This window comes from Tigriopus californicus, chromosome 11 (assembly GCF_007210705.1).
Source record: "Tigriopus californicus strain San Diego chromosome 11, Tcal_SD_v2.1, whole genome shotgun sequence".
NCBI classification, from domain to species: domain Eukaryota; kingdom Metazoa; phylum Arthropoda; class Copepoda; order Harpacticoida; family Harpacticidae; genus Tigriopus; species Tigriopus californicus.
In genome coordinates, this window is record NC_081450.1 from 1,492,444 (window position 1) to 1,519,994 (window position 27,551).

At 39.3% G+C, this 27,551-nt stretch overlaps 3 protein-coding genes across 3 annotated transcripts in view; 1 reads left to right on the top strand and 2 right to left on the bottom strand.

Annotated features, from left to right (window-relative positions):
- Positions 1 to 1,537: 1,537 nt before the first annotated feature.
- Positions 1,538 to 11,128, bottom strand: LOC131890277 (uncharacterized). The gene is made up of 15 exons (XM_059239588.1): positions 11,013 to 11,128; positions 10,909 to 10,940; positions 10,789 to 10,834; positions 10,509 to 10,580; positions 10,115 to 10,257; positions 9,994 to 10,054; positions 7,189 to 7,287; positions 7,008 to 7,127; positions 6,767 to 6,818; positions 6,096 to 6,136; positions 5,919 to 6,031; positions 5,505 to 5,521; positions 5,221 to 5,287; positions 2,398 to 2,534; positions 1,538 to 1,770 (listed from the first exon to the last, which is right to left on the bottom strand). Exons 1-14 carry the CDS (start codon positions 11,098 to 11,100, stop codon positions 2,424 to 2,426), a joined length of 1,062 nt encoding a protein of 353 aa, XP_059095571.1. The 5' UTR covers positions 11,101 to 11,128; the 3' UTR covers positions 1,538 to 1,770; positions 2,398 to 2,423.
- A 2,141-nt stretch (positions 11,129 to 13,269) lies between these two features.
- Positions 13,270 to 18,000, top strand: LOC131890276 (uncharacterized). The gene is made up of 12 exons (XM_059239587.1): positions 13,270 to 13,388; positions 13,453 to 13,593; positions 13,701 to 13,756; positions 13,820 to 13,837; positions 13,938 to 14,004; positions 14,069 to 14,084; positions 15,037 to 15,101; positions 15,387 to 15,479; positions 15,554 to 15,668; positions 15,743 to 15,864; positions 17,467 to 17,546; positions 17,688 to 18,000. Exons 1-12 carry the CDS (start codon positions 13,295 to 13,297, stop codon positions 17,910 to 17,912), a joined length of 1,092 nt encoding a protein of 363 aa, XP_059095570.1. The 5' UTR covers positions 13,270 to 13,294; the 3' UTR covers positions 17,913 to 18,000.
- A 1,233-nt stretch (positions 18,001 to 19,233) lies between these two features.
- LOC131890651 (uncharacterized) overlaps positions 19,234 to 27,551 on the bottom strand; it is a 21,010-nt gene continuing 12,692 nt past the window's right edge. Inside the window, exons 13-15 of the mRNA XM_059240045.1 lie at positions 25,732 to 25,798; positions 23,290 to 23,431; positions 19,234 to 19,504 (exon numbers count right to left, since the gene is read on the bottom strand). Of these exons, the coding sequence (XP_059096028.1) occupies positions 19,359 to 19,504; positions 23,290 to 23,431; positions 25,732 to 25,798 (355 nt within the window). The 3' untranslated portion in view covers positions 19,234 to 19,358. The remainder of the gene's footprint in view (positions 19,505 to 23,289; positions 23,432 to 25,731; positions 25,799 to 27,551) is intronic.

The following is a 27,551-nucleotide window of genomic DNA, read 5'->3' on the forward strand; positions in this document are numbered from 1 at the left end:
AATCCTCAAATTTGTTTCGATCCGAGCTCAACCAACAAGCATAATTGACGAGAATCATGAACAAGGAAAATAAACTGGGTTCAAGAATTCAGTCTAAGGCATAGAACAACAAGGTTCTCACATGTTACCCCTTTTTATGTTTTTTTAAGTGAGAGTAACTTGTCATAGATTGGGCTAGAGCTCTAGGTAAAGACATAACACTCCTAAGTTACGCTAGTTCCATATTCAATCTTTTTTGGTCAATACATATTCCACCAATTATGGAATTTGATCATAAGCATATAATTTCACTTATAGAGGGATAGTAAGAATATGTTCTTGACAATAAGAAAACTATTTGCTTTTTGAGGCACGTTACATTTGTTAAGAGACTCTTTCGAATTGATTGATAGGTGAGTATTTTTTGAAATATTTTTGGGTGCTTTTGTAGCATTTTTTCGCGCTCAATGATGTAAACCATTTCTTTTAGAAAGTAGAATGTTGCGAGTACATTCGAAAGATGTTAAAAAATAGTTGGTCAGTAAGGTAGGTAGTAAGTTCACATTTGATCGTATTTTTCTAAAGAAAGGAAGGTATTTGAAAAAATACAGAAGAATCCAACAGGCGGAATTAGTAACTACACATTTCGTTTGATGTGACCACCTCCAGCCAGCAATAACAGTACATGATTGGACGAAGGTGCATCTTTTGAATGTACTATTCTGTTATTGGGTCCTTTGCCCTATGACAATTGAGGCCTTGAGCGAGTCCAAGTTTGGATGCTTGTTTTTTGGCTTCCAAATCCACAATGCTCTGCACAGAACAATCAAAAGGATTCAAATCCAGAGTTGATTTGACCACAATCTGTATGGCCAAAAGTCTGCCATGTTGCCTGAGAGAATGCCTGCATCTTCTTTGAGGCGTGGCACAGGCCACTACACTAGGTAAGACAGTAGTCTCCCTCAGGAGAATGGGCCTTCAGCGAGGGTAAAAATGTGGGCCTCAGGTCCCTTCATTACTCCTTAGTGCCCACTTTTTCTTTGGGCTTTAAGAAGTCAGGAGGCATTTTCTTGCCATCACTGGTCATGATGCCCATGATGCCCAGGATGTTGAGGATGTTTCGCCCTCTTGTAGCCATGAACCTCATCTAATTGTCCTACTAGCAACGGATTTCTTTGGGGTTTTTCAGCAACGTCCAAGGTCTCTTGAAATGCGTCCCTGGATATCATGCAAACACTCTGGCAGCGTTTTTTTTTGTTATGCCCATTACTACCTTTGAGATCTCTTGCCATCTAAAGTGGCCCTCCGGATATTGAAGGCGGTGGCTCTGTTAGTCCTAATAATCAGTACTTCTGTAGCAGGAATGACTCCTGCCTTTTAAAGAGTCTGATCATTTTCTTCTTCGGCCTTCTTCGGCTCTAGTTTGGACACTTTTGATTAAGACTTGTAAACAAGATTTATTTGCTCTGGTCTGCTGAATCAGTTAAGCCTGGTAAATCCGAATTAGACTTGCTTTGCTCTATGTAATCATTGAGTGTACGAAATCTGCTTCGACCGCTGTGACATAAACAAATTTCAATTATATTTGGAATAAATTCATCTTTCAAGAAATTCTGATTAAGCCAAATGAATGAGGTTGCTTGTTGATTTAGCACATAATCTGTTGATAATTTAAACTGAAGCCCAGTATTCCACCATCTGCTTTGCCTTCTTCATTCGTGGCTGAGTCTACACCGGTAGATACTTCATCCGAATCGAAATGCACTCCAACTTGGAATGGCAACAGTCGAGCTGGAAAACGAAACGAAGGAGATAAACATCTGGATTCGTAATGCATTGGGGTTGGCGTTTATCATTCTCATGTATACTTGCGATAGGTGAAGTTTAGTTAATTAGCGGGTGAAGTTGAAAAGCATGTCGAGGTTGTCAAATCAAAAAGTAGACAGAGGGTATATGTTCGGACAGGCTCCTCCCTGCTTTTTAAATTAACAACTGCATCGAGAGCAAAAGGCCTCATTGCCCTTCAAATTGTGCCTGCCACTCCCTTGATGTCGTTTGATACCTTTTCCCGTTTTCATCATCTTTTCCTTCTAAGCAACGTCTTAATTTTCTTTTTTTATTAAATCCAGTTTTGGTGTAAAAAACTACTTATAACAAAAAGGCTGATTATGCGACTAGTCATTCAAAGAATAATATGAAGACAAAAGATGTTGCTAAATTTGGCTTGATCGTCCTGTACAGTATGAGTTAAGAATCCTTGGCAAGATCACAACGTTTCATATAAATTACTGTATATTATTATATCAAAATATCACGCCCCAGATAATGGCTCATCAGTCCACCCAAGATTGTATCAGTATTGCTATGATTGTAAACCTCTTTTGAGAAATTTGTGCTTAATTCCATGGAGACACTTACAGCAAACGGACATATGAGCAGCCGGGTCATAGATAATGGCAGCGACGTCCACCAAACACAGAAAAGGCCCGACCGCACAACGCCCCCGCGGCGGTTGGAATGGCACCCATGGCCGGGTTGTTTTCAGCCCCAGGGATCTAAGTCAGAAAGGTTAGGCAATAATTGAAGTGATGTCTCTAGGCATGTAGGTTGAGACCAAATTTAGCTTGGAGTTGTTGGATTCCATTGACGATTTACCAAAAAATATTGGAAATTTTCCGTGAAATACTTTATCTTTTGAGGGATTTACAGTCGGAGTTGGAGCGAACAACAAAGCAAGGCATTAGAATCACATTATTCTACTTTTTTGACAACATATTTGCCTCAAATTGCACTCATCACAAGTACAAGTTAACTTAACTTATCTAATACATCTATACATAAGTCGTCCACTCATTTGTGTGACATTATTTAGGATAGAATATTTATTTATTTACATCCTTAACACAGCTTCAAAATTTTAGTATCAAATCTTCACATTTTTCAAAACAATTTTGGTTGGTCCACGGCTAAAGAAAATTTATTTCATTGATACCCATCTTTAACTGGATAAACAAAGATTGCTCATATTCAGTAACTTGTCCGCGTCTGACTCAAAGCCTGCTCAACGCCTACACTTCCTGCAAATATATTGAGACTTGAAAGTTGGAATATAAAGAAGGACGGGAAATAATTGTTTTAAAAAACCTGAATTTTCGAGGGCTTGACAGTTGCTCGCCAAATGCACATTAAGCCTTTACGGTCACTGCGATTGATCCTAAAACTAAGGTTGAGACCCAGCCCAATACCTTCTTTGAACACTGTATAGTACCAATTTCTTTAATCTCTCCCAATAGGAGAGCTCTCTCATACCTCAATGTTCCTAGCAAAACATCTTTGGACCTGATCGACCTTCTGCAAACCTGCTGAACTCATTAGAGCCCAAATGGGCGAGCCATGTTCAAGATGTGGCTGGCCGGACAATCGGCTCGTACAAGTGGAGTTACTAATGGTATCGAAACCAAGGCCTTCCACAACCAATTTTGTGTGATGAGGATAAGAAGAGATACTGATATTACTACTGAGCTTCTGAAGTGGAACAATGAAGATGATGAAAAGGAAGGACCTAATAGGATCCCTTTCTATTGCAATCGATGTGTTCTTTTTTGACAAGTGTTCGAAGGGAATTACGTTGATTGTGTTTTGGTAGGGATTCTTTTACAAGTGTGAAATATAATCTAACACAGGAGCAATTGAATGTTTTTTTAAAGTCACAATATTGTTACAAATAACGAAAGCGATACCTTTGTGAATCAAGCCAACACCGAAGTTCCGGACGAGGTTTACAAAAACTGGGAATTTTAAACTTCCGTTTGTTCTCAAGGCTGATGTCTACTAAGGAGTCCAAGGGCTCATGACGTTTTAATGACGCTGTATGAGTGCACTCAAGTTCTTGATACATCACACTTTCCTCAAAAGTGGAAAGCTTCAAGTGGCAGTACAAAGCTGTGGATGACATTGCATAGCACCACAATAAATTTATGAAAGAACTGTTGGTTCCTTTGGCCTATTAACATAAAGACAAAACCTCGACCCTTTAAAAAAATGAATCTATTTTGTAGCATGATTCGAAACCTTTATCATAAGTAACAGGTCGATTTAATTTGAAACCAATCTACGTAAAAGAAAAAAAAGGCTGTAGATTGAACCTTTGGCCATTCAAAAGAACGAGGTCTGGTTAAGGGCAACGACAATATTTTCGCTTTTCTCTCTGAACCCGTGTGGGGAATTGCAAAGGTTTTATGGTTAATCTTCCCAGAAATTGCCAATGCAAAAACATTTTTAGTCATCGGGCATAAAAATGGATATATTGTTATTTGGTATTCTGAAGAGGAAAGATCAGCAGCAAAATGCAGAGCGACACTGAATGTGTTGAAGGTGTTCTTGGCTTTGGATCTTGCATTTGCAATGCTTCAACTATTTTGGGATTTATTCGGATATTTGGGCAAGCGCTGGTACCAGCAAACAAACTTGCCTGCCAATGACAGTGATGCAAAATTGGCGTTTCAAATTGGTTTTAACGAAGCTGAACTTTCCTCATATAGCAATGAGAAGGGTCAGGCCCCAAACTTGCATCACTCACACTGGTACCAGCAAACAAACGAACCTGCCAGAGCTTGCCTACACGTCCCCATTGGCAGGAGCCGTGGTGCAGTGGTTAGTGCAGTGACCTAAAGTGAGAGAGGTCCCCAGGCTCGATTCTCCTCCCCGACCTTTTTTCAAGGAATTCTTTAGACGCTCACACACCCATAGACCGAGAACCAGAACTGATACGGACACGGCACTGACTATCGGAAATATGTATAAGGACGATATGATGACTTGCTTCCCTGGCCGGGCGAGGCTCTTCCTTCCGACCCAAGCACCCAAAACCAAAATAAAAACAAATACACTGGCATATATATCAAGTCAAAAATTGGCATAAAACATCTAAAATTGGAGGATATTTTTTGTGTTAGGTAGCTGTGGTCTGCATAAATAATTGGGATAAAGGTAAGAGCAATATATGATAGACTGAGGAGTTAACAATGAGTTGGTTCATTGTAAAACTGAGAGGCAATCTTCAAGTTCATGTAGCGTCATCTAGATTGTTAAGAGACTTATATTCTCTCATAAGCAGAGTTGGAAAAAATGGAAGATGCAATACCCAACCTCATTGGCCGGGCGCAACCCTCCAACCTCTGCACTCCAAACTTACATACCAATGACTTCATTTGAGATCGTAAATGGATGATTTGTGCTTACCAGAACGTAATCTTCGCTGCAATCGACTCCAGCTGCGCTCATTAACGCACCAGCAGCGGGATCTTTACTGAAAACCAAAACCATTATTTTATAATAATTCCATGTAAAATCTGCGAATCAAAAATCTATCCAAAAGCGCGCATTATCAGAAAGAGGATATCAAATATTCCTGTTGTTCATTGTCTTCTCCAGTTCTTCCAGTTTCTTGACCGCCTTCTCTCTATTTTTTAGGTTTCTCTTAGGCAACAGGAGGTCAATCCTCAACATACCCGCTTTGAACATACCTCACGCCAAAAGAACTCTGAAAGAAAGAAGAAGAAGAAGTAGAAAAATCAACTTTAGGGAAGCCACCACAGTCTTGTTTTCTGTTTCCTCAAACCTCCCTATCGCTCCAAGCACTTCCAGATGGAAAATTTAGTTCATACCACACCCACAGACGGAAGAGACAAATTGAAACCGGACATGACACTAACTAACCGAATTTGGAAATGGACTTAGAGCGTTGCCGATCTCTTTCTTGGGCAAAAATTTGGGTTTTTTTGGTTAATATTTGGTTGGTGTAAATTTGGACAATAGTGAAAGAGCTCCTTTTTGCATCTACTATTGACCTCAATACAACTTCAGTGTTTACTCAGCTCCCTTAGTCCACTCTTTGCATTTATTATCTTTGCATATTTTCGTTTTAAGAGGTGTCTTACTTGAGCAGCTATCATTGGAGCAATGGATTGGATCCTGGGTGTGTAACAAATGGCACATCTTGATGCCTCTTGGCGCATGCAAATAGTGTAGTGTTGATCCGACAAATGGGTTACTGAAAATACAAAAACAAATGTTCACTCAACTTCAGCTCATCAACCAACCCATCTTAATCATACCTGTGGGACCGATAACAGCATTCGCAATAGGAAAATTGAAACTGAAGCATGAAGTTGTACATCGAGTAAGTATAAACCACTAGCTAATTGTGTTATGAGTTGTGACTAGACCTCGGAAAAAAGGTTAAAAACCAGCAAAAAAGGTAAGTAACGGATGAACATGATTGAAAAAAGGTAAAATACAGGTAGCAAATTCAGTCATAAAAAGGTGAAAATACAGCAAAATTTGTTTAAAAGGTAAAAAATTGTAATGTTTGTTAAAAACATGCTTAATAGATGAAATAATTTTTTCTCAAATATTGGAAAAAAATCAAAGCAATAAAACAAATGCATATCTTTGTTTTGAATAAGCAAAAAGTTATGTAGCGCGAGAATTTTTTTTCAATAAAGTCAGTTTTGGATTTGGTGTGAAGTGACCATTTTTAATCTCATCAAAAGGGATGCTCATACTTATAGCCATATTTCAAGCTTGTTCTATTTATTTTTTTCAAGTCAAATCTACTGCAACGGCAACCAAAAACTCTTCAAACTTCCCATTTTAACCAGTGAGCATGAAAAATGTCAAAAAGCTCAAAGTGATTTTTTTGTTTATCCAAAATATGACTGAAAAACGTAAAAAAAACTAGGTTTTACGTTTTTAACTTCTTTTCCCAGGTCTACTTATGACATACCTTGAAATGGTTCCGCTGGCTCCAGTTAGATATTGCAGACATCCAGGTGGCCCTACAGAAAAAGTGTCACATTGAAAATTTTACCTTAAAATTGTATTGCTACTGTTTGCCAATGCGCAAAAAATCTGATGCAATGATGGACACGGCAATCGATTAGTCGACTAGATTATGATTTAACAATAACGCTGACCTGAACCGGGGAGTGAAAATTAGCTGATAACTGATAATTGTCCCTTCTTACCTCCAAGACCACTGGCACACGTATATTGGGTCACTTTGATGTCCCAACTTCGAGTGCTTGAACCACTACCCCCTAGATTGAATGCGGCCACGTTACAATTATCGGAGGCATCGACAATAACTGCAAAAAAAAAAACAAATCTGCAATTCTTCCCACTGCTATACAAAGCTTCAAAACTTACGATGTTGTCCGGTGTTGATGCCACAAATGATTGGAGACCCTGAGCCTCCAGGGGAAGTGAGAGAAAACGTGTCTGAGGTGCAATCTCCGATAGCGCCACCTAGAAAGCAAAGACGAGACCAATTCTAGCCATATTCTTTGTGATTTCTAGTCAACTATTTTATCATCCTTGACCACTTCATTCTTTAATCATTAAACCATTGTTTGTATATGATATTTAAACGGACAGTTTTATACATTTTACATTCTGACATGAAGATGAATAATTTAGAATTGTGGTATTCTACTTACTGCCCGTTTGATCATGCTTCAAAACAAATTGGTTTGCCTTGCAATCTTGAAGTTCTAGAGAACAAAGGACTTGCACTTGCTTTTGCAACCCGTCCATTTTTAATCGGTTGCCATCTCTCACCCAAAAGAAAGGGCATGTGGCGATTTAATGCTCATAATTTGATTGTAAAATATTTTACGTTTTCAGAGATCAAAGCAATGAATAACTCTCTTTTATAAGCTCTGAAAACATGAAAGGCTGTAATGAGATGCTAGTTAGACCTTCGGGGTTAGCCCAAATCCCCCATAAACACCTTTGTATGTGAAATATAAAATGATTACGATATTAACCACTTCTCTCAATACATCTTGAGTGGCCTTGCGACCCTCGTCTTGTCACAAAGCACATTTATTGGTTATAGCCAACAACTTTGCCATTCTGACCATTTAACTAGAATTCGCTTTTGCACACTTTATGACTATTGTTTATTGTCATTTCTTATCATTATTATGACGTTGATTTTTTGATCTACTATTGTGTTGCTATGATTGATATGGCCTTGAATGGAAAAAATACCGTTAAAGGACATTTGGATCAACGCCTCTTTTTCAAACGATTTTTGGATTTGCCGCCGATTCAAGGAATGGAATCCCCGGTAAAGAAATAAAAGACATAAATGGCCCACGGGATAGTGGGCAAGGTCAAGCATGGTAAAATATCTGATCTTGCAATGAATTGAAATTGACAGATCGAGATAGGCCTTGTACGTAGGGCTGGTCTGGAATTGTGTTTAAAAACTTATCTAGCTCGGACCTAAAAGATGGCATTGGATTATCTAATATGTAAAATAGAAAGAATCTCCTCTTGGGCAACTGAGAGTAATATGGCCATGAACGGAATGAAACTTCAGTGACCTTCGGGTCAACTACTTTGCATACTCCACTCGCAGATAATGGAGGTAAAAATATTGAGCAGGTCTTATCTATGAAGATCTAGGTGTAGTCCTCCAAAATAATGGAAAGTTTGATGAGCATTTCCAGTTGAAGGTGGGTAAAGCTTTTCAAATGTGTGGTTGGAAATATCGCACGCTTAAGTCCAGAGATAGCTTACTCTGTACAAGTCGATTGTTCAGCCACATCTTGAATATGCTTCACCCATTTGGGCTCCTATGAGTTCAGCAGGTTTGCCAAAGGTCGAACAAGTCCAAAGATGTTTCATTAGGAACATCACAGGAATGAGAGAGCTCTCGTATTGGGAGAGACTAGAAAAGTTGGGACTGTACAGTGTTCAGAGATGGTATGAAAGTTATCTGACACTGTACGTCTTCAAAAGTATCCATGAGCTTTGTCCCAACCCAGGATTTAGGGTCAATTCTAGTGACCCTAGAGGCTTAACGTGCGTTTTGAGAGGACCTTCAAGCCCGAGAGAATCCAGGCTAGTTCGAACAATGAAGTTCTCTTCTCTTTTTTTGTCGGCTCCTTCATTATTCAATTAATTTTTTTGGCATATCTCCGAATCATTGGAAATATATTTCAGTTTTATTACTCAGTGCTACAATTATTCCGGCAAGGAATAGTATGTGGGTGTTGATCTAGTAGTAGGATTTGAGTCAAACTTTTTGATCAACTCAACATACAAGATCTGCCAACTCTATTTCGATGATTCAGATACCATGTAAAGATGAAAGGTAAAAATACATGAATTTCAACCTTTCATTTTAGTAGTGCTGGGGCGAAACCCCAAACCGAAAATATTACTATTTTTCTTTTAAGATTGCTTTCAAATTTAACCCGAGCATTTTGGGGTTAATTTATACTGCTTTTGAAGCGTGACATGTCTGTGTCTGCTTCATAGATGTTGATACAATTGCAATTGAATACGCAATTAAAAGTAGTCACGTAATCTATTCGAGCGTTCAGGTAAGCAAGCTCTATTAGTAGCAATGAAATGTACCTGCCAGTGTTAGTGATGCAAATTTGACGCTTCAAGCCAGTCTTAAAAATCTGAGATTTCCTCTTTGCACTGTCAAAGAAGAAGGGTCAGCTTGTCAAAATCATGCTTGAAACGCCAAATTTGCTTCACCGTCATTGGTACCAATAAACAAATAAGCCTGCCAGTGCTTGCATAAACTTCCCCATTAGTTTGGCAACTATGAAGTTATTTTTGGCTTCTGATAAGAAGATTAACATGCTAATCGCAACTTCTTTCAAAACTTTCCTTTTTACTGAGGTAGATCAAATTTGGTTTTGTAGCTACGAAGATCGTTACAGGAAGTCTTTGCATCTGAATATGGTGTGTGTAACACTGTGGGATAGGATGCAAATATTGAAGAAATATTATCATCCCAGAAAAAGCACCATTTAACCGATGAAAAGTAAGCTCGATTTCGGCAAGTATTTGTCGCTCTTTGTAAAAATAACGAAACCCAGATTTTGAGCGAAACAGTTTTCCGACAATCACTAATTTCATACCTATATCTCAGTTTCAAAATCGTTCATTCCAATGAAGGAGTAAAAACAAGAACTTGCGGCTTACCTCGATTTGCCACAGGGGGATCCATTACCTCTCCCAAGACCGGGGGAGCTATGTCAAAAATCTGTAAGCAAACATTAATTTCAAATCCATATCAATATTTCAATGGACAAGCATAACTCACCGTGAAATCGAATCTAATGCGACAAATCTGAGTGGAGCACTTGCAAACTGAGTAGGTGCATGGATTTGGAGAGACACTTGTGACACCCGTCTGAACTAGGTAGGTGCAATTTTCGGATATGGAACTTCCACAGGCCAAAGAGACTAGAATCAATTATGTAAGGTCTGAAGATTAGTTAAAGAATGAGTCTCGATAACGTTCATAGAGTTTGTTTTCAAGGTGTTTAGTTTTTTTATTAACGGTTAAATACGTGTTTTTTGTAACAATAGAGGTTACCAGGGTGACGGAGGGTTCTTCGACCCAAGAAACATGAATATTTTTTTTCGATAAAGATTCGAACACATCTTCACTCAAGGATCGTTGCTCTTTAAGAAACACATCTGATTATACTTACAGATACAACATACACCGAAGCCCTGAGCACAGCTTCCTGAACTTGATCCTCCTCTGCTCTCACATTCATCGCCTACAACGAAACGATAAAACTTCAATGAGAATCAAACAGATTTCAAATCCAACCTATTATCAAGGAACCAAAATGAAAAGTTACTTCTTTATGATTGTCATAAGTTGAAAAACTTTCCATCACCTTTGGTCAGCGGCGGATAATTTCCTTTCGTTTTGAACTCATAAGTCCTGATCTGAGAATGGGGAATGAAAATGAAGGAACTTACTCGTGTAACAGGTTCCATTCCGTGAAGTAGATACACAAGGATCATTCTATAAGGATAGGATTAAGAGTCAAGCGTTTTGGGGATTGGTGTCTGCATTCTCAAGAAATAGTTGGGACTCACTGGAAATTGAACGATTTGGAACAATGATAGCACTAAAAGCAGAACAAAAAGCGTTAATGTCTATGCATTGTCCAAGAACAGTAAATGACTATTAAAGTCCTTACGTTTGCCATTCCTATTGGAAGAGGACGAGTTCTTTGAAGAACCCAAAGTCACAACAGTCAAACTGATCAGTAGAAGGCAGAACTTCATCGTGGAAAGGTTGGCACAAGACTGGAGCTCCCCCATTTTCCTATGAAAAACATATTCTGGTCATGCTTAGTGAATCAAGTTGAACGTAGTTGATGATCGAATTCATGCAGAATTTGAACGATTCATCTTTTCAGGTTGCTTAAGCCCATTGACACTGTAGAGAATTCAATGACAATATAGAATATAGATATTCAAATGAACAGCCTAATGAAATAAAACATTCAAGTGGAAATACAGTGAATGCTTTTCGATTTGACCTCAAAGCCATGCCTTTCGTGAAGTTCAGCTTGTTAAACTTTGGTACAATGACATCTCGTTATAGGGAATTCGGTTGTCGGAACAATCCCGATACAAGCACTGTTTTCATTTAAGGGGATTATTTGTTGTTTAAACTTATTCGGTTATAAAAACCAATCCAAGATGCAGAATCCGGATGCAAAATCTTTTCGGGGAAATTCATAAGTTGTTTTTCTACACATCATCTTTCTCCTCAAGCAATCAAAGAAAAAAAATCGAGACCTTGGATTTTCTTTTGAGGTTTAAGTTTAATTAAAAAAATACTTGAATGGTCAGACATTTCAAGAAATTGAAAAAAAAACAAAAACATTTATTTTCAAGCCAATTAGGCCAGACATGATATTTTTTCTTTCTTTAATTAATGATGAAATACATAAAATATAAAGAGCTCAAGCTAGCATACAGTTCAATGGCACATTAAGCTGAGTGAGTGCCTCAAAAGTTGCTCGTGGAACTATCATAAAATGCGCCTTATTAATGAATCTTATGGTATCACGAGGAACCAGAATATTTCATAAGATTACGGGTATCACTTGCTTATATCACCATTGATCGAAAGAAAATTAATGATGGACCCAAGGCTAATCAATCTTTAGGCATGTTGATTTTGTACCAAAAAAGCGTGAAGTTCGCCCTCGGAATCAATGGCAACTTCCCAGTCAAGTGGAACACTTGAAGAGGCAAATTCCAAAAATCAATGATCAGAACCACTAACTGGTGGAAGCCGTGATAATTTCTCATGCCTATCAAATTATACGTTTGTTTGTCGATCCATTGCTTTGAGTAATGTTGGGCCCGAGTTTTAATTTCATGCTACGCAAGGCTGCTCAAGGATCGAACACCTTTTGATTGAACGCTTCCAGAGCTGATGACAATTTTCAATCCTCAAATTTGTTTCGATCCGAGCTCAACCAACAAGCATTATTGACGAGAATCATGAACAAGGAAAATAAACCGGGTTCAAGAATTCAGTCTAAGGCATAGAACAACAAGGTTCTCACATGTTACCCCTTTTTATGTTTTTAAAGTGAGAGTAACTTGTCATAGATTGGGCTAGAGCTCTAGGTAAAGACATAACACTCCTTAGTTACGCTAGTTCCATTTTCAATCTTTTTGGGTCAATACATATTCCACCGATTATGGAATTTGATCATAAGCATATAATTTCACTTATAGAGGGATAGTAAGAATATGTTCTTGACAATAAGAAAACTATTTGCTTTTTGAGGCAAGTACATCTCATTCCAAACGATATACTTTAGAGAAAATCTAAAGTTTTACACACATTTGACAATCAAATTGATTTTGAATAGATTATTAACCTTTATGGTCCTCTCATGGCAAGCTTTATACTTCTGTAAAGCGAATAGTATTTAGACATTGTGAAGATCGGCAAATGATGCAATATTATTGGGCCCAATTTTCATTGGCTATCATCAAATTGTAAAGATAAGGACATGTTACTCTAGTAGAAATAACGCATAAAGATATCAATTTATAAACCACTGGATATACGTACATTCTAAACCATTCTCTATCTGCCTGGCAATCGTCAAATGAATTGCGCAAATAAAATCCGTCAAAGACAGTCAACCAAAGCAAGTTTCGCCAAAAAACAACAAGTCACCAATAAATCATTCCAAATTCGTTGACACTACCTGCGACGGATTTCCGGTGCCTTGCTTTCAATATTTGGTAATCACAATTTCGCTCATCCATTATCTACTTCTGCACACCAACAGAAAACGGTAGCATGTGATAAATTATAAAATATGCCATAACTCATTAATCTGTTGTGCATATGGCATGATATGTTCACCTGAGCTTGCACACACGCCCACCCAACGTCCACAATCAAAATTGTTCAGTCGTGCTCAGATTCTCGAGAGGAGTGGACATGGGTTCAATGAGCTCTTTGAGGTTCGCTCTCTTTGTCATTGGCTTCTTTGGAGCCAACGCAGAGAGCAACTCCACATCAAATCGGGAACCAAGTATTGTTATTCTCATTTTTCATTGTTAATCATTCTATGACTTCAAATTATATCTTTCTTTCAGAACTGTTGTCCTTATTTAGTATTGTCCAATTCAAACAAGGACCATGCGTTCAAGCCTCTGACACGTCCAAACGAGGCATTTGTATGACTACTCAACAATGCACTGACCGTAGTGGATCTGCCAGTGGAAATTGTGCTGCAGGTAAGGGTTATCTATAATGATTTTTTTGCAGTGCAAAATGATCCGCAATTTGGTCAATGTTTGAAATTTTGGAGCAAGACCAGATTTGGTGACACGTTTTGTTTCAGGTTTTGGAGTATGTTGTGGGTTTACTCTGAGTACATGTGGATCCACCGTAAACGAGGTGAGCCATTTCTCTGGGTTGGTGTTTGATTGAGGATTACTACATGAGATGTTTTGATTCTAGAATTGTACGTACATCACGGTAAGCGAAAACTTTTCATCAAGTATATCATGAATGAATGAAAGCAAGCAAGCAAGCAAGAGAACCTTTGGAATGATTCTACATATGTTTTCAATTGCAGAACCCAAACTTTCCGTCGGCAACCGCCACAGGATCTTGTGAATATATATTCTCCCGAGTTTGTGAAGGTAAATCCGACTTTGCAGAGTGGAAACAATTGCTTTGTCTTACTTTTGATTCATTTCATTTTAGATTTGTGTCAGATTCGGTAAGACGCTCCATTCAATAATTCACGTCAAACTAGCCGTGTTTTTCAATATTTGGTACACGTATTCGAAAGTGAGAACTTTGCCGAAATAATTCGAGTTGAACCAGATATCTGAATTGGGGCAAGGCCTCAGGTAAAAACTGATTTCCTTGTCTGCTTCAAAAATGATTCATTTGTTGAATGGAATTTAAAAAGGTAGAAAGGAAAAATAGAAGGAAAGAATGTTACATTATGTGACTACTTTTTCCATAACATTTTTCGCTACCTGTCCACCTTCCAGTTGTACGAGTACATGTTTTCTGTGAGTCTATTACAAATTCAATTTTTCCCTTTTTGATTGAATCACTTTTTGAATCATATTTGTCAACACCCTAATTTTTGCGTGCATATTTTAAGACCTTTGTTATGAAATAACTCGAAACCAACAACGCCCTATGGCAATATCCTCTTCAGGGCAAGGTTAAACCCATTTGTTTTTATTGATTAGTTGATGAAGCTAGAAAATAAAGTTTCCAACTGATCTAGGCTTTAACAAAAAACGTTTGAGCAAAATACAAATAGCGGATAAACTGGAAAATCATGCAATATGAGTTGATTCTACAATGTGGCAGAATTGTATGGGCAAAAAGTATTCTATTCAAGTAGAATCCAGGAAGCCATTTAATTGCATGGAGGCCACTCTTTTTCTTGCATGAAATAAATTGATACAAATTATGAATGGTGCTACTTATCTAAGTCCCAGGTTTTCATGTCACACTCTATTTTATCCAAACTATTTCTGTTTCATTTTTTTATTTTTTCCTATACCCTAACGATGGAATTTTTATTTTTCCATTACAAACCCGAATTCCCCCCAACACTGACGTGTTCATGCAACTGATTAAAAATGCTAGCGGTTTCGCAACATTGGACAATTAGCACCAATGGCATCTCATTTTGTGTTTGTTTGTAGCATGGACTTCGACAATTTCCAAACGAGTTCCCCTCCTGGTGCTGGGGCAGCCGACACACAATTCGGTAAATCTAACCACGGACTTCTAGAAATATGGACTGCGAACGAGCTTGCCGGCATATCGGCCTGCTCTTGGTCATAGCCACTCTGAGCCACTTTTCGAATTAAAGTAATAAAACAAGAAACGTAGATCTCTTCAATCAACGGTAGGTCAATTTTATATCATTTGCATGCAAAGTCGATCGTTTCAAAGTTATGTTGTCAAAAACTTATGTAGCTGACCAAGAGCAGGCCGAAAATTCAAATTTTATGTAGTGTTTACTTCATAACTTGGATATGTCTAATTTCAGGTGACTGTTCAATTTCGGGTGATGTATTCACAGCGACAAGTCCCACGGGAGTGAACCCTCCCGTAGTTTGTGGAACCTTGAGTGGTCAACACAGTAAAATCTAATTCGAGTTGTAAGCCCTATGGCGATAAATGAGAAGAATTAAGTTGATTTCCGCCATATTCTAGTGTTTGTGGAGACAGGCACAACTGGTGATGCGGCCAGGATTAATTTTGACATAACAAGCGCAGCAGCTACTTACGAAATCAAGGTCACATATTATCAGTGCTCTTCATTGAATAAGTATAACCTGATCGTTTGTGATACAACTGCCTTGTACACATATATTGAAGTATTTGTGTTTTTTTTCGTTCTAGGGCACCTGCGAATTGTGTTCAATATTTCACGGGGGTTAGTGGATCCTTCCAAAGCTACAATTTTCAAGGCATGGTTATCAACGACGACCAGAACTATCTCACCTGTATTCGACAAGAACGAGGTAATTGGGTTTTTAATTATTGCTTAAAATATTTTTTGTCACTAAAAAGTTACTGAAAGGCAGTTACCATTCAGATTTCATAAATGCCGCTCCAGTTCAAATACCTAATTTTGATATGAATCCAAAAACGAACCGGTGTATTGTAACAGATTCGTCATTTCTGGCAAAAAGTTCCATTCTTTGAGTCATGTTTCTTACGTCATAATCTGCACATTGTATGGACCTGAACACTTGGAACATTTTAGCTTTTCAGAAACATAAACGCTTCTAGCGAAAATCAAAATTTGAGTTTCTCTGTGCTCGGTTGGTCGATTTTGACGGTGAAGCTACGTATATCTTAAAGAGAACTTTTTCAATTCTTGGCGTCGACATTATCCCATCTCTCCTCAGTCATCCGATTTATTTGGGAGGGACGCCATAAAGAGGTTGAATAAAACCAGCTTTCACAAATAGTAAACAGAACCTTTAAAGGCCTCTCTTACAAAAATGTCCTCCTGTTAACTAGTTGGGGATAGTCTGGGGATTTGGAACAAGTCCAAAGATGTTTCACTAGGAACATCACAGGAATGAGAGAGCTCTCCTATTAGAAGAGCCTAAAAAAGTTGGGACTGTACAGTGTTCAGAGAAGGTACGAAAGGTACCCGATACTGTACGTCTTCAAAAGCATCCATGTGCTTTGTCCCAACCCAGGATTTAGGGTCAATGCTAGTGACCGTCGAGGCTTAATGTGCGTTTTAAGAGAACCTCAATGCCCTTGGTTATTCTATTCGGCATGGTGCGTTATCTGACAAGTTTTACACTATTTCTGGCTTCACATTAACCATGTCTTTTGGGGCAATATGAATGAAGCTGCAGGATGAACAATACGTAATTAAACATTTAGTTTAGGAGAGATGGCAGATTCCTCTCCTTTGCCCAGAGCGCACAGAAAATGGCATTTAATCGCTTATAGCTGACCAATAGCACTCGGCGTATGGGAGGTTAAAATTTTGCAAGGAATTGGACAGTGACGTCGAACGAAAATGAGGTTGTGTGAAAATGTATTGTCCCTAATTCATCACGCTCTTGATCAAATATTTTGAGGACTTTTTCTGATAATAATTTTCATTGCCTTTGACTCAATAGGTTTATCATATCTTGGTCCAAGCGTCACATTGCTCGGGTTTATGTTTTATATTAGATTCAGCTTCGATTTCCAGATTCTCATGCTCTAACCTAATTCAGCATAACTTTCTACGCATCAATTTTCAAGAAATTTTGATTTCCCAAAGAAAAGATTCATAGGTTGGGGACAATTGTATTTTAAAATCCAAATTATTTAGTGTCAGTCCAACATATTTGAAGTAAGTACTTTCAAAGCAATATTAATTTAACTGTCATTTCCAAGGTCTGAGCTTCAGGGTTCCAAAATAAAGCACTGTGTTCCACGAGTCACCTCGTAAATTTATCCTCTATGAGCTTGAAAAGAAAGCAGAAGTACTCGAGAAGTTGATATTCATTCTTTCTATGACTTGATCATATTTTTAGTGAGTAATGAGTAGTTACATGGTCGCGTGAATATTTCTGCTTGAGCTGTGAATTGATGATAACTTTCTCTTTCAGGATACTGCTCCATTCAATACTCAGCTAATACCTTTAATCTCTTAGGGGACACTGCTGCTACACCTGAAGCTAATGCTGAGGTAATTTGCTGAATTATAGTGTTTTCATGTATGTGAACTTGACTTTCAAAAGGTAAAATGTTTTAAAAATCTGCAAAAATGTCTTCTCCTTTCCACACGGTATGAAATTATGTTCTGATTGGCATTATTTTACCTTCATAGACCATAGCATGCCCAGACACGGTAGTGTTCATCCCCAATCTCGTGAATTCCATGCATTGTGGGTCCAAATTCAGCACAATCGATGCCGATACCATATCAGGAGTAGTGACGAGCCAAACCACGCCCTTTCAAGTCTTGACCATTTTCAAAGATGCCTTTGGAACGTTGACAGACACAATGGCCACTGTGGGATATGATCTACAATTCACTCAACAGCCGTGTTAGACAGCGAGACTACTATCAGCTAATATCTGTAATGAATTACAGACGAAGTGTCACGTTATATTTGGAATAAATTCTTTTCTTCTTTTGATCGTACAAAATATCCTGAACGGAATGGGTGGAGAAAACCGTATTCTAGAAAGTATATCATTTGACAAAATCAATGAACGAAATCAAAAAAACACTCACTTTTGCACATATTGTTTTTTTAACATAGTACAGCTTTAGACCAATTGTCTATGCCGCTGACCGGACGTCTCGCCCAGCGGACAACTCAACCCAGTACAATAACTAAACACCACATACTGACCAAATAAACATGATTGCGGAACAAAACTACAGCTTGTTGAGTCAACATTCAATTTGATTGCAAAAATGTTAGCATCAGTAAGGCATTGAATTAAAAATCAAGTTTGATTGAAACATTATCAAACTAGATTTTCGCACCTTGGTTGATGTAAACATAATTTGCTTTTAAAGATCAAATGATGAATTGTGTAAAAACCTTTCAAATTTTGACATCACAGTTTCAATTTTGTTCCACAAGCATGAAATATTTGTAAGCCAACATATTGGGCTTAATATCTGTATTGGGCCGAGTTGTTCATTGGGTCAAGTTGTCCGCTCAGACGAGTTGTCCGCTGGGTCGGGTTGCCCTGGAACCTTTTATGCCAAACGTTCTGTTGGAACAAAGAGTAATTTGATATTGAGACGTTGCAACAACACAGTATCAATTGATTTGTGATATGATTTGTGAATGTTGTGGCACAAAGCTTTCCAGTATTAAATTTTTGTGAGCACCTGTTGTTGCGACTCCTCTAAACTCTCTCGTTAACGATTTAGCAGAATAATATAACCTTAAAGTTCTCACCTTGATTTAGAAGTCTAGACATAAATGACACACAGCTGGTTCGCATGAGGTTGTCTCTCCGTCTGACTGGCCGGAAAAGGAAGCTTTATTTCTGTAGATAGGTTTCGTGACATGATTAAGCGGGTTCCCTGTTGTACGAACATGTCCATAATCCGAAAGGGGAACGTCGGATNGGAACAAAGAGTAATTTGATATTGAGACGTTGCAACAACACAGTATCAATTGATTTGTGATATGATTTGTGAATGTTGTGGCACAAAGCTTTCCAGTATTACATTTTTGTGAGCACCTGTAGCGCAATAAGCATTGTTCGTCATTTTCGTCTTTGCTCTTGCTCCACAGGATTCGACACCTGAGCCCAAAATCAGGGCGCCCAATTTGACATCTATATTTCCCTCCTCCTTCACTTCACAAGAGTAATCAATTCCCATGAGTTGTATTTTTTTGCTGAAGTTTTGAATTGCTTCTTATTCTCAATATCTTTTGACATTGATTACTTTATTTTTGGAATAAACTCAACTGAACAAATCAAAAGTGTTAGAAATACAAATATTACATGGATAAATCAAGAATTATAGTTAGCAGGCAAGTTGCTGGTATTCAAGGCTGAAACCGATGATTCCACCATCTGCTTTGGCTTCTTCGTTAACATCCGTTCCTGTGCCAGTTACGTCAACTTCGTCAGAATCGAAATGGACGCCAATTTGGAAAGGCAAGAGACGAGCTGAAAAAGATGGGCGAAAAGTGTATTGAAACGATTTCTGTATTGAGGAATCATCATCGTGTATGCGCATCAAAACATAATCTAATATAGAAACAGGCTTTGGTTGTCCCCACTATGTCGTATATTGTAAATCAGATCTTTCAACATGTCATCGCAAATAGTGTCAGGTAAATTAGGCTGCAATTTCACATCAAAGTTGAGGTTTTTTGACCAGTTTTGGACAAGACCATTTTGCAATTTTCTTACAAAGGATATTTTACATGCCTTTAACGCAAAATGACCATATATTTGACAACTGGGTAAAAAACCGGCTTTCTTACTTTTTAAAACTGTTTTTGCTCCATTGAACAAAACTGTTATCAAACAAACTCTTTGATGAAAATATCTTCCACCGGCCACTTTCAAATTCACCCCTCTTTAGCTTTCAAAGTAAGTAGCAAAATATCCATTTATTGTAAAGCATGTCAGCAACATGATCGGGTCATTGCCTTTGGCACATCTGAGGCGAGTTTTAAAATGCGTTAAGGTCTGAGTTAAGGCTTGACGTTACCCAGATCTGTAGAAAGAGCATTTCTTCACCACTTTGGCGAATATAGGTTCCTGGCGGTTAACGTCAAAACCCCTAACTCCGAGGTAGGACATTTAAAAACTGGCCTCTGGTCAAATTAAATACCTCTTCTACATTAACGGAACAATAACCTAAAGCTAGTGAAAACTACTTGAAATGGCTAAGCATTAAATGCTATCCATAACTATATCCAAATGATGTCTGATTCACCAACGAATCAGTGTCTGGCCAGGGGGTCGGACGAGGTTCTCGGTTTAAATTTCGCGCTCTTTATCGTGACGTCAGTGCCTCCGGAAAATTTTCAGTTTTCGACGTTCATTTTCAAGTCTTTCTTGTTCAAATCCTAAGAAAATGGATTTTTTGCTCAAGGTTTTCGCACAGTTAAAAATTGTTTATATCGTCCAAAAGAAAACATTTTTGGGGGGTGAGATTAGATCATAAAAATTAGATAATTTGTTTTTGTTGCGTGCATCATACTTCAAAGCGGACATTAGCAAGAGCTGCAACAAGTGTCTTTATCCATAAAGCTCAATAGTTGTCTATCTCTTCCATCTTGAATGTTTGTTATTGTTTTTGAAACTTGATTTAGTTTACCTCAAATGTGAGAGGCGAAATACTTTTCGGAATACAATGAACTGAACCAAAATATTTATGCTTACTTAAAGAATACAATGAAATTAAGCCATGTTCCGTCCACCAGCCAGGGGTGAAAGGTCCTGACTTATTGAATTCCCGTGGTGAACGGAAACATGGAACTCCTGACCCAAGCACTAGGTAAAAATACCTTGATAGCTCTCAAAGATGGAGAGCACCTAGTACATGGGCTTAAATTTCTTAGACCTATCTTAAGGCCTCCGGTTATAACCCTAATCAGGGCCTACGAGCAATAGTTTGAGCTTCCTTTATCAGGGCCTCAAACAATCATCAAATGACTAAGGATACAAATCGCTAGTTACCTCTACTCCCCACTGGTCCCAGATCAATCTCGGTTGTCTGGCATACCTGGGCCAATCTTCAAGGCTAACTATCCTGCAAAATGTGGTCACTATCCTAGTCTACTGTGCATCTATCAAACGATGCTGATCTCTACACTTAGAGTCTAACACCGGACTCTTGCCAAATCAAAGATGAACTTCGGTTACAGTTCCATCTACTTTATTCAATTGCTCTACATAAAAATGACACTCTACCAATCAGCTGTCTTGCTCGGGTAATGAAAGAGGGGGTAATTGCTGGGCCATGGAAGAGGGAAAACATGCATGGACAGAAAATGGTTTGATCCTACTTTTTGATGAGGGTGATTCTTGTCCAACGGAGATCCACGGCGATGACGTCGGTTCGATTGGATTGAAGGTCCAGAATCGAATTGACGGAGTATAACTCAGAAGTTGCACTTGTACTCAGCTCCAGAGACTTTTCAACTCGTCTATGCTGGCTCACTGATGTATGCTATGCACTTCCCCAGGTCCTCTTGACTCTGCACGGCTTCCTGGGTCCCGACTCCAAGCGTTGACTTTCACTGCTCTTATTCAAAAATGGATCGACTCAACCTCCAGCACGTCTATCAAAATGTTCTCAATTCAAATACCAGCAAGAGCTTCACGATGGGAGTTGCTATCACTTGCAATGTTCAATGGTCCCTTGTCCGAGAGGTTCAAATGGTGGCTCTGCTCTGCTCGAGCCCAAAAATGTGACTGCCGTTGATTTAACTTTCTCTTGCAATGTTGGCTTACGCCTCTTCCACATGGAGGCTAAACGGGTTGTTCCAGGGCCCTTGGTGGACGGCGACGGTTTCTTGGGTAAAACCGTTGCGCCTGTATGACATCTGACCGCAACAGGGATTTTCACATACCAATGTCCAGGGTTGACCTCCTTTCGTCAGGCTAGCCACATTGGCCATCAAGGGGTTTCCCGGATTGCCGACAATGGATTATGTCTGTCTTTTCTGTAGGGTGTGGCATGTGGGCAACATCTGACCACCACTGGGTCTGACCGACATTTTGGTGACATCGATTATTGGGGATGAGATTTGCTTATTCAGATTCTCTTCCCCCTTCTCAAAATGATCACGAGAATGTCGTTCGATGACCGAGAATTTCCTGTTTTCTCCTCCCTTCAACATGTATCCGTCATTCTTCACCCATGGTTGTAGCTGGGCTGACCAGCCCTCTGGGTACTGGAGCTATTCCTTGGTGATAGGATGATCAAGGGCTGGAGGAGCTACTTGTGATGGATCACGACGTCTTCACGAGCATTAGGCTGGCATTTGGTCGACATCTGACCGACAAACGGACTACACAATGGGCAATCCACCAACTTTGCGATTTTTCCAAGATCATAATACCCATTATCTTCACATTTTGATAAAAACCGTTCCGGGAACAATCATTCATCTTGTACATCATTTATCCATGTCATCTTAGGATGATGTACTCGATTGTGGACGGAACAAGCCATACTTGCATTTCTCTAAAGATTCCGACTCAGTCCTTTTTCAGGCACTGACCACATTAATCAATTTCTTTATTTGTTTTAGCCAACCCACAGTAGAACGTAATTTTTTCATTTGCCAAAAGTCTTGGTATATACAGAAATTTGGCTAAATTTCCCTTCAAATTGCGATGCCACTAGAATAAATCATTTTGATTGCTTAACATATAGTAAACATCAAAATGGACATCTCTTTGTGGCTACATCGTATCAACTTCATCGAATAGCAAATGGATCCAATGACAGAACATTGTTAACACAGCCAAGAACAATTCCCTTGTGAGGTATTTTTCATCTGCTTCCCCTTTACGCATTCTTTCAGTGAAACAATGCTAGGAAATGCTAAAATGCTAAACAATATTTCACAGTTCTTGGACCTTGCAAATGATGCTAGATTAAATTTAAAAACCAGACCAATGCTAATAAAAAAAAATTCAATGCTAGTGGCCTTGAAATAATGGTAATTTCCATAAATTAACATCGAAAAATGCTATCTGGCCAGCATGATGGCGCATCAGTAGGGTGGCCAAAACTGCGCGAATTGAGCGGATTTGCTCCTCTCAAACAAAACCAAAGTTAGTAAGGACGGCAGTCTTCTCTATTCTAAGACAAGGTCTGCTTCATGATTCACTTGGTAATTATGCACCAAATCGCGTTTTAATTCCAGTTCTTCCTCCCAATCCAATATTCAGACAACTGTATGTAGTTTAAATGATCCAATACTCACAACAAACCGATACATGTGAAGCCGGATCATATATATCTGCCGCCGCATTGGCCTCAACGCGGAATGCCCGCCCACAAAGGGCTCCGACAACGGCTGGAATAGGCCCAGGTATGGTCAATGGGGTGTCCTGAGCGCCAGGGATCTATGTAGAAAAAGCGTAAGCATTACGTTGGTCTTGAATTCTTCGAAGTAACATTGGAGTGGAAAATGATCAAAAAACCTACATTAGAACTTATTTTTGGCCTATGGCTTAGAAGATAACCCGTATTAAAAAAAAGCGTATGTTTCTTGACACAGATTGCTACAGCACAGATTTCTAGACAGTGGGTGTCGGACGACCGACCACTTGGCTGGTAAAACAGCACCGTGCATGGTCTCTTGGGAATTGATTACAAACCGGTTTGTTGTACTGTTTAGCCAACTTAGTGTCTAAGAATCCATGGCTATAGATATAGTAAACCATTCAAAACAACTAGCCTGTAACTGGTTCGATATAAAGCCTTTTTTGTGTTTTGATATGACAACTGATTTGTCCAGACTATGGTAAACGCATGTGTGAATTCAATCATGACAATTAGACCTTTCGATAACACATCGACAAAGAAGTATTTTTAGGTTTTGTTGTTTTGAGAAAATTATTGAAAACTTGGACACTACATGATAGGTTCTAAGCTTAGATCAAAAGCTGTATGTCACGACTTTTAATCGAAGTTTGATCTTTGAACTTGTTCAAGTTTTTGAAATCCTGCTTGAATCTGATAAAGGTATTTTGGCATTCTATGAGCTCGCAACGACCGCTCAATTTCCATTTGTTGTTCAATACTTCTTTACGTTGCTTTTCTCTATTAAACTCCTGAACTGGAACGATTTTAGAGTTCTTCCGTTGAATTTTGCTTCTAATAATGGAATTTGAACCCACTCCAAGAAGAAAAATCTTGCATTGTTCATGCTACCTCCAGAACCACTCTTTTTTAATTTAGCGTCTTAATTCTAGGGGTACCTATAACATTTACAAAGAGCTTGCTTAAATGCCAATACTCCAGTAGCGTTTTTAGTTAAAATTACAGAAGGAGAACTTTCTATTGAAATACTCGCACAACATGAAAAGCAGCTCTGATTCGTAAATTAATCAATTGACAAACTATAAGAAGATGGAAACATCCTTAGTTAGGTTTTCAAATGAAATTTCATAGAAAACCATTACACAAGCGTTAAGATATTACTCTTGACATGTTGTATTTTGCATCAATTTTGACCTCAAACTGCTCCAGTTATATCTTAAATAAATCGTCAAAAGTTATGAAATAATTTTTCAATTTTCCAAAAAAACATGTCACGCCTTTCTGAAACATGCAGAAAAAAAGCTAAAAATAGTTTCTAATATCTTAGTATAAATACACATTTCCTCACTATGATGTCAAAACTGAACATAAGCTCGATCATGTTCTTTTGGGTTTGGGTTTGGTTTTTGACTTTTTAACCGCAACAGGGAATGCAATCCCTAGTACTATTAAAATGAAAGGTTATAATTTGTCTACTTATTACCTTTCAATATTTATATGATATTTGGTCTATCAATGAACTGGAGTTGGCAGACGGAGCTAGCCCTTGAATGTAGGGTTGATCTGGAATGCTATCTAAAAATTTGTCCAAGTCTGACTTGAAAGATGATACCGGATCAACAAGGCCTACGTATTCCCTACAAATATTAGAGGGAAGCAAATGAAACAATGAAGGAGCCCGAGAAAGAAGAGAGGTGGACTTCATTGTTTTGACTAGCCTGGATTCTCGAGCCTCTACAGTCAAATTAAGTATCTACGGTTACTAAAATTGACCCTGAATCCTGGGTTGGGATAAAGCTCATGGATGCTTTTTTTGCGGACTTCCTTACCGCTACCGAGATTGGAATCCCAGCAATTCAAGACGAGAAGATTATTTATTTTACTTGACTTTTATTGATATATATTATTTGATCGACCAACGAATTAGAATTGGCCGATCTGGCTAATCCTTGAATATAAGGTTGATCCGGAATTGTAGTCAAAAACTTGTCCAAGTCTGACTTAAATCTTGCTACTGGATCAACGCCTACATAAGCCCTACGAATATTTGAGGGCAGCAAATTGAACAATGAAGGAGCCCGAGAAAGAAGAGAGTTGGACTTCATTGAAAATTTGAAGACGCCCAGTATCAGTTACCTTTTGAACCTTCCGTGAACACTGTACAATCCCAAACTTTCTAACCTCTCCCAATATGAGAGTTGTCTGATGCTCCTAGTGAAACATCTTTGGACTTGTTCGACCTTTTGCAAACTTGCCGAACTCATTGGAGCCCAAATGGGTGAAGCATGTTTAAGATATGCAAGTAATTATTTGCATTTATTCTACTGAGTTTGCCCGGCTGAAAAGTCATACACAATATTACCTGCGATTGATTACTTACCAAAACATAGTCAGCACTGCATATCGAACCACTGATGCTTTCAAGGGCATCCGCGCCCGAGTCGAGACTGGAAAAAATCCAACATTTGAAATGACTTCTATGCAACAGAAGTCTGAATGTAATTCAAAATGTTTCAACATCAGAGATTTATGGATTTGGTTCATGATTTTTGAGTCTGGCAAGATGTCTGATACATAGTTCATAGTATCCATAGGTGCCCGGATACTCGCATCATTTCTATTCAATACGACACAATTTAATGAATTTTGAATCAGGTTTGAATTGAAAGGTGGCCTTACTATCGAGATCAAGAGACTACAGGGCCAATCAGGTAAATTTACACCATTTTCAACAACACCCAAATCGGCGAAATGAGCAGGTAGGCATCTTGAAATACCTTGAAGCTAGGTCTGGTAGACCTAAGTCTGTAGTTATTTCCAATTAGCCCACAAATAATGAGTGCCATTCATGAAGCAGGGAAGTTGGACTGTGATCCTCAATCTAGCTTGCGGGGGACATCCAGCCACTTCTGAAGCTTCACAAGAAAATGGTTTAGAACGTGAACTACAGCTGGAAAGTGGATGATAAAGTCTCGGGGAAGATCAAGGCCTCCCATCAGTCCAGGTAGTACCGGGCACACCCATCCCATACCTTGCCAAGAAGAGGTACGAAAGCCGGAGCATTAGTTTTAGTTCCTCTCCAACCAGGTCATCTCTGCAATCTTGTTGTCTTTGCCTTCCACCCACGACATGAAAAATGAGTAAGCTGATGTTTTTTCGCAAACTGGCAGCAACTGAGGGTTGTCAATGTCCGGAATTGAATTGACAAACACGCCGACGAGAGGTTTGTGGTCGGTCTTTATGGCAAACTTATCACACCCAAGCAAGAAAACGCGGCCCAATCAACGGCCAAAGCCTCAAGCTCAATCACTGCATAGTTTGCTTGCGCTCCAATCAAGCTGCATGATCCAAAGTGAATAAACGGGGGGCGCCAGTGGCGCAGTCATGTTGGAGGAGGGCATAGGCAAGGCCAAGGCGGCTAGCATCAGTGAGGGTGGTGGGCAGCTCTGGGTTTAATGGTTTCACCACAGAGTCAGAGGCCATAAGCTCATGCATTCCTTGCAAATCAAGATCCTGTTCAGGCATCTAGACAAAAGCAGAAGGGCACGGATGTTGGGCGTGAGCTGGGCGAGATCAGGATGGAAGGTGGCCAGCTAGTTGACCATGCCGAGCAGGGACCTGACTGGTGTGATTGCTCATGCTTGCACTTATCATTCTAGTCACTACCTATATAAACCCGTTCTAGTCAAATAATAAAACAGTCATCTCAATACACTCCCAACGAGTACATGACATGGCGCAGTTGGTTTGGCCGGCTGCTGCCCTCTGTCCACCCGTGTTGCTCTCCTTTTTTTAGAGGATCGAGCGTAACTCTCTTAGTGTGAGAGTTGTGCAGGAGAGGGCCACGCAGCTTGCAAGAGCCCGGCCTTTCCGTTTTGCCTGTGTGGAGGCCAGTTGCCCCTTGTGGAGGCCAGATGCCTGGAGCCCTGGTGTTTGGATTGCCCACTGGTGTGCCTGCCAGTGAGGAATGCCAGCCAGGGTGTGGATTTCCCACCAGTGTGCGGATGGCTCTTGGTTGCTTGGTTGGTCATGACCCTGATGGTTGGCCCGCGTGACCTGGATGGTTGGCCCGCGTGACCTGGATGGTTGGCCCGCGTGACCCGGATGGTTGGCCCGCGTGACCCGGATGGTTGGCCCGCGTGACCCGGATGGTTGGCCCGCGTGACCCGGATGGTTGGCCCGCGTGACCCGGATGGTTGG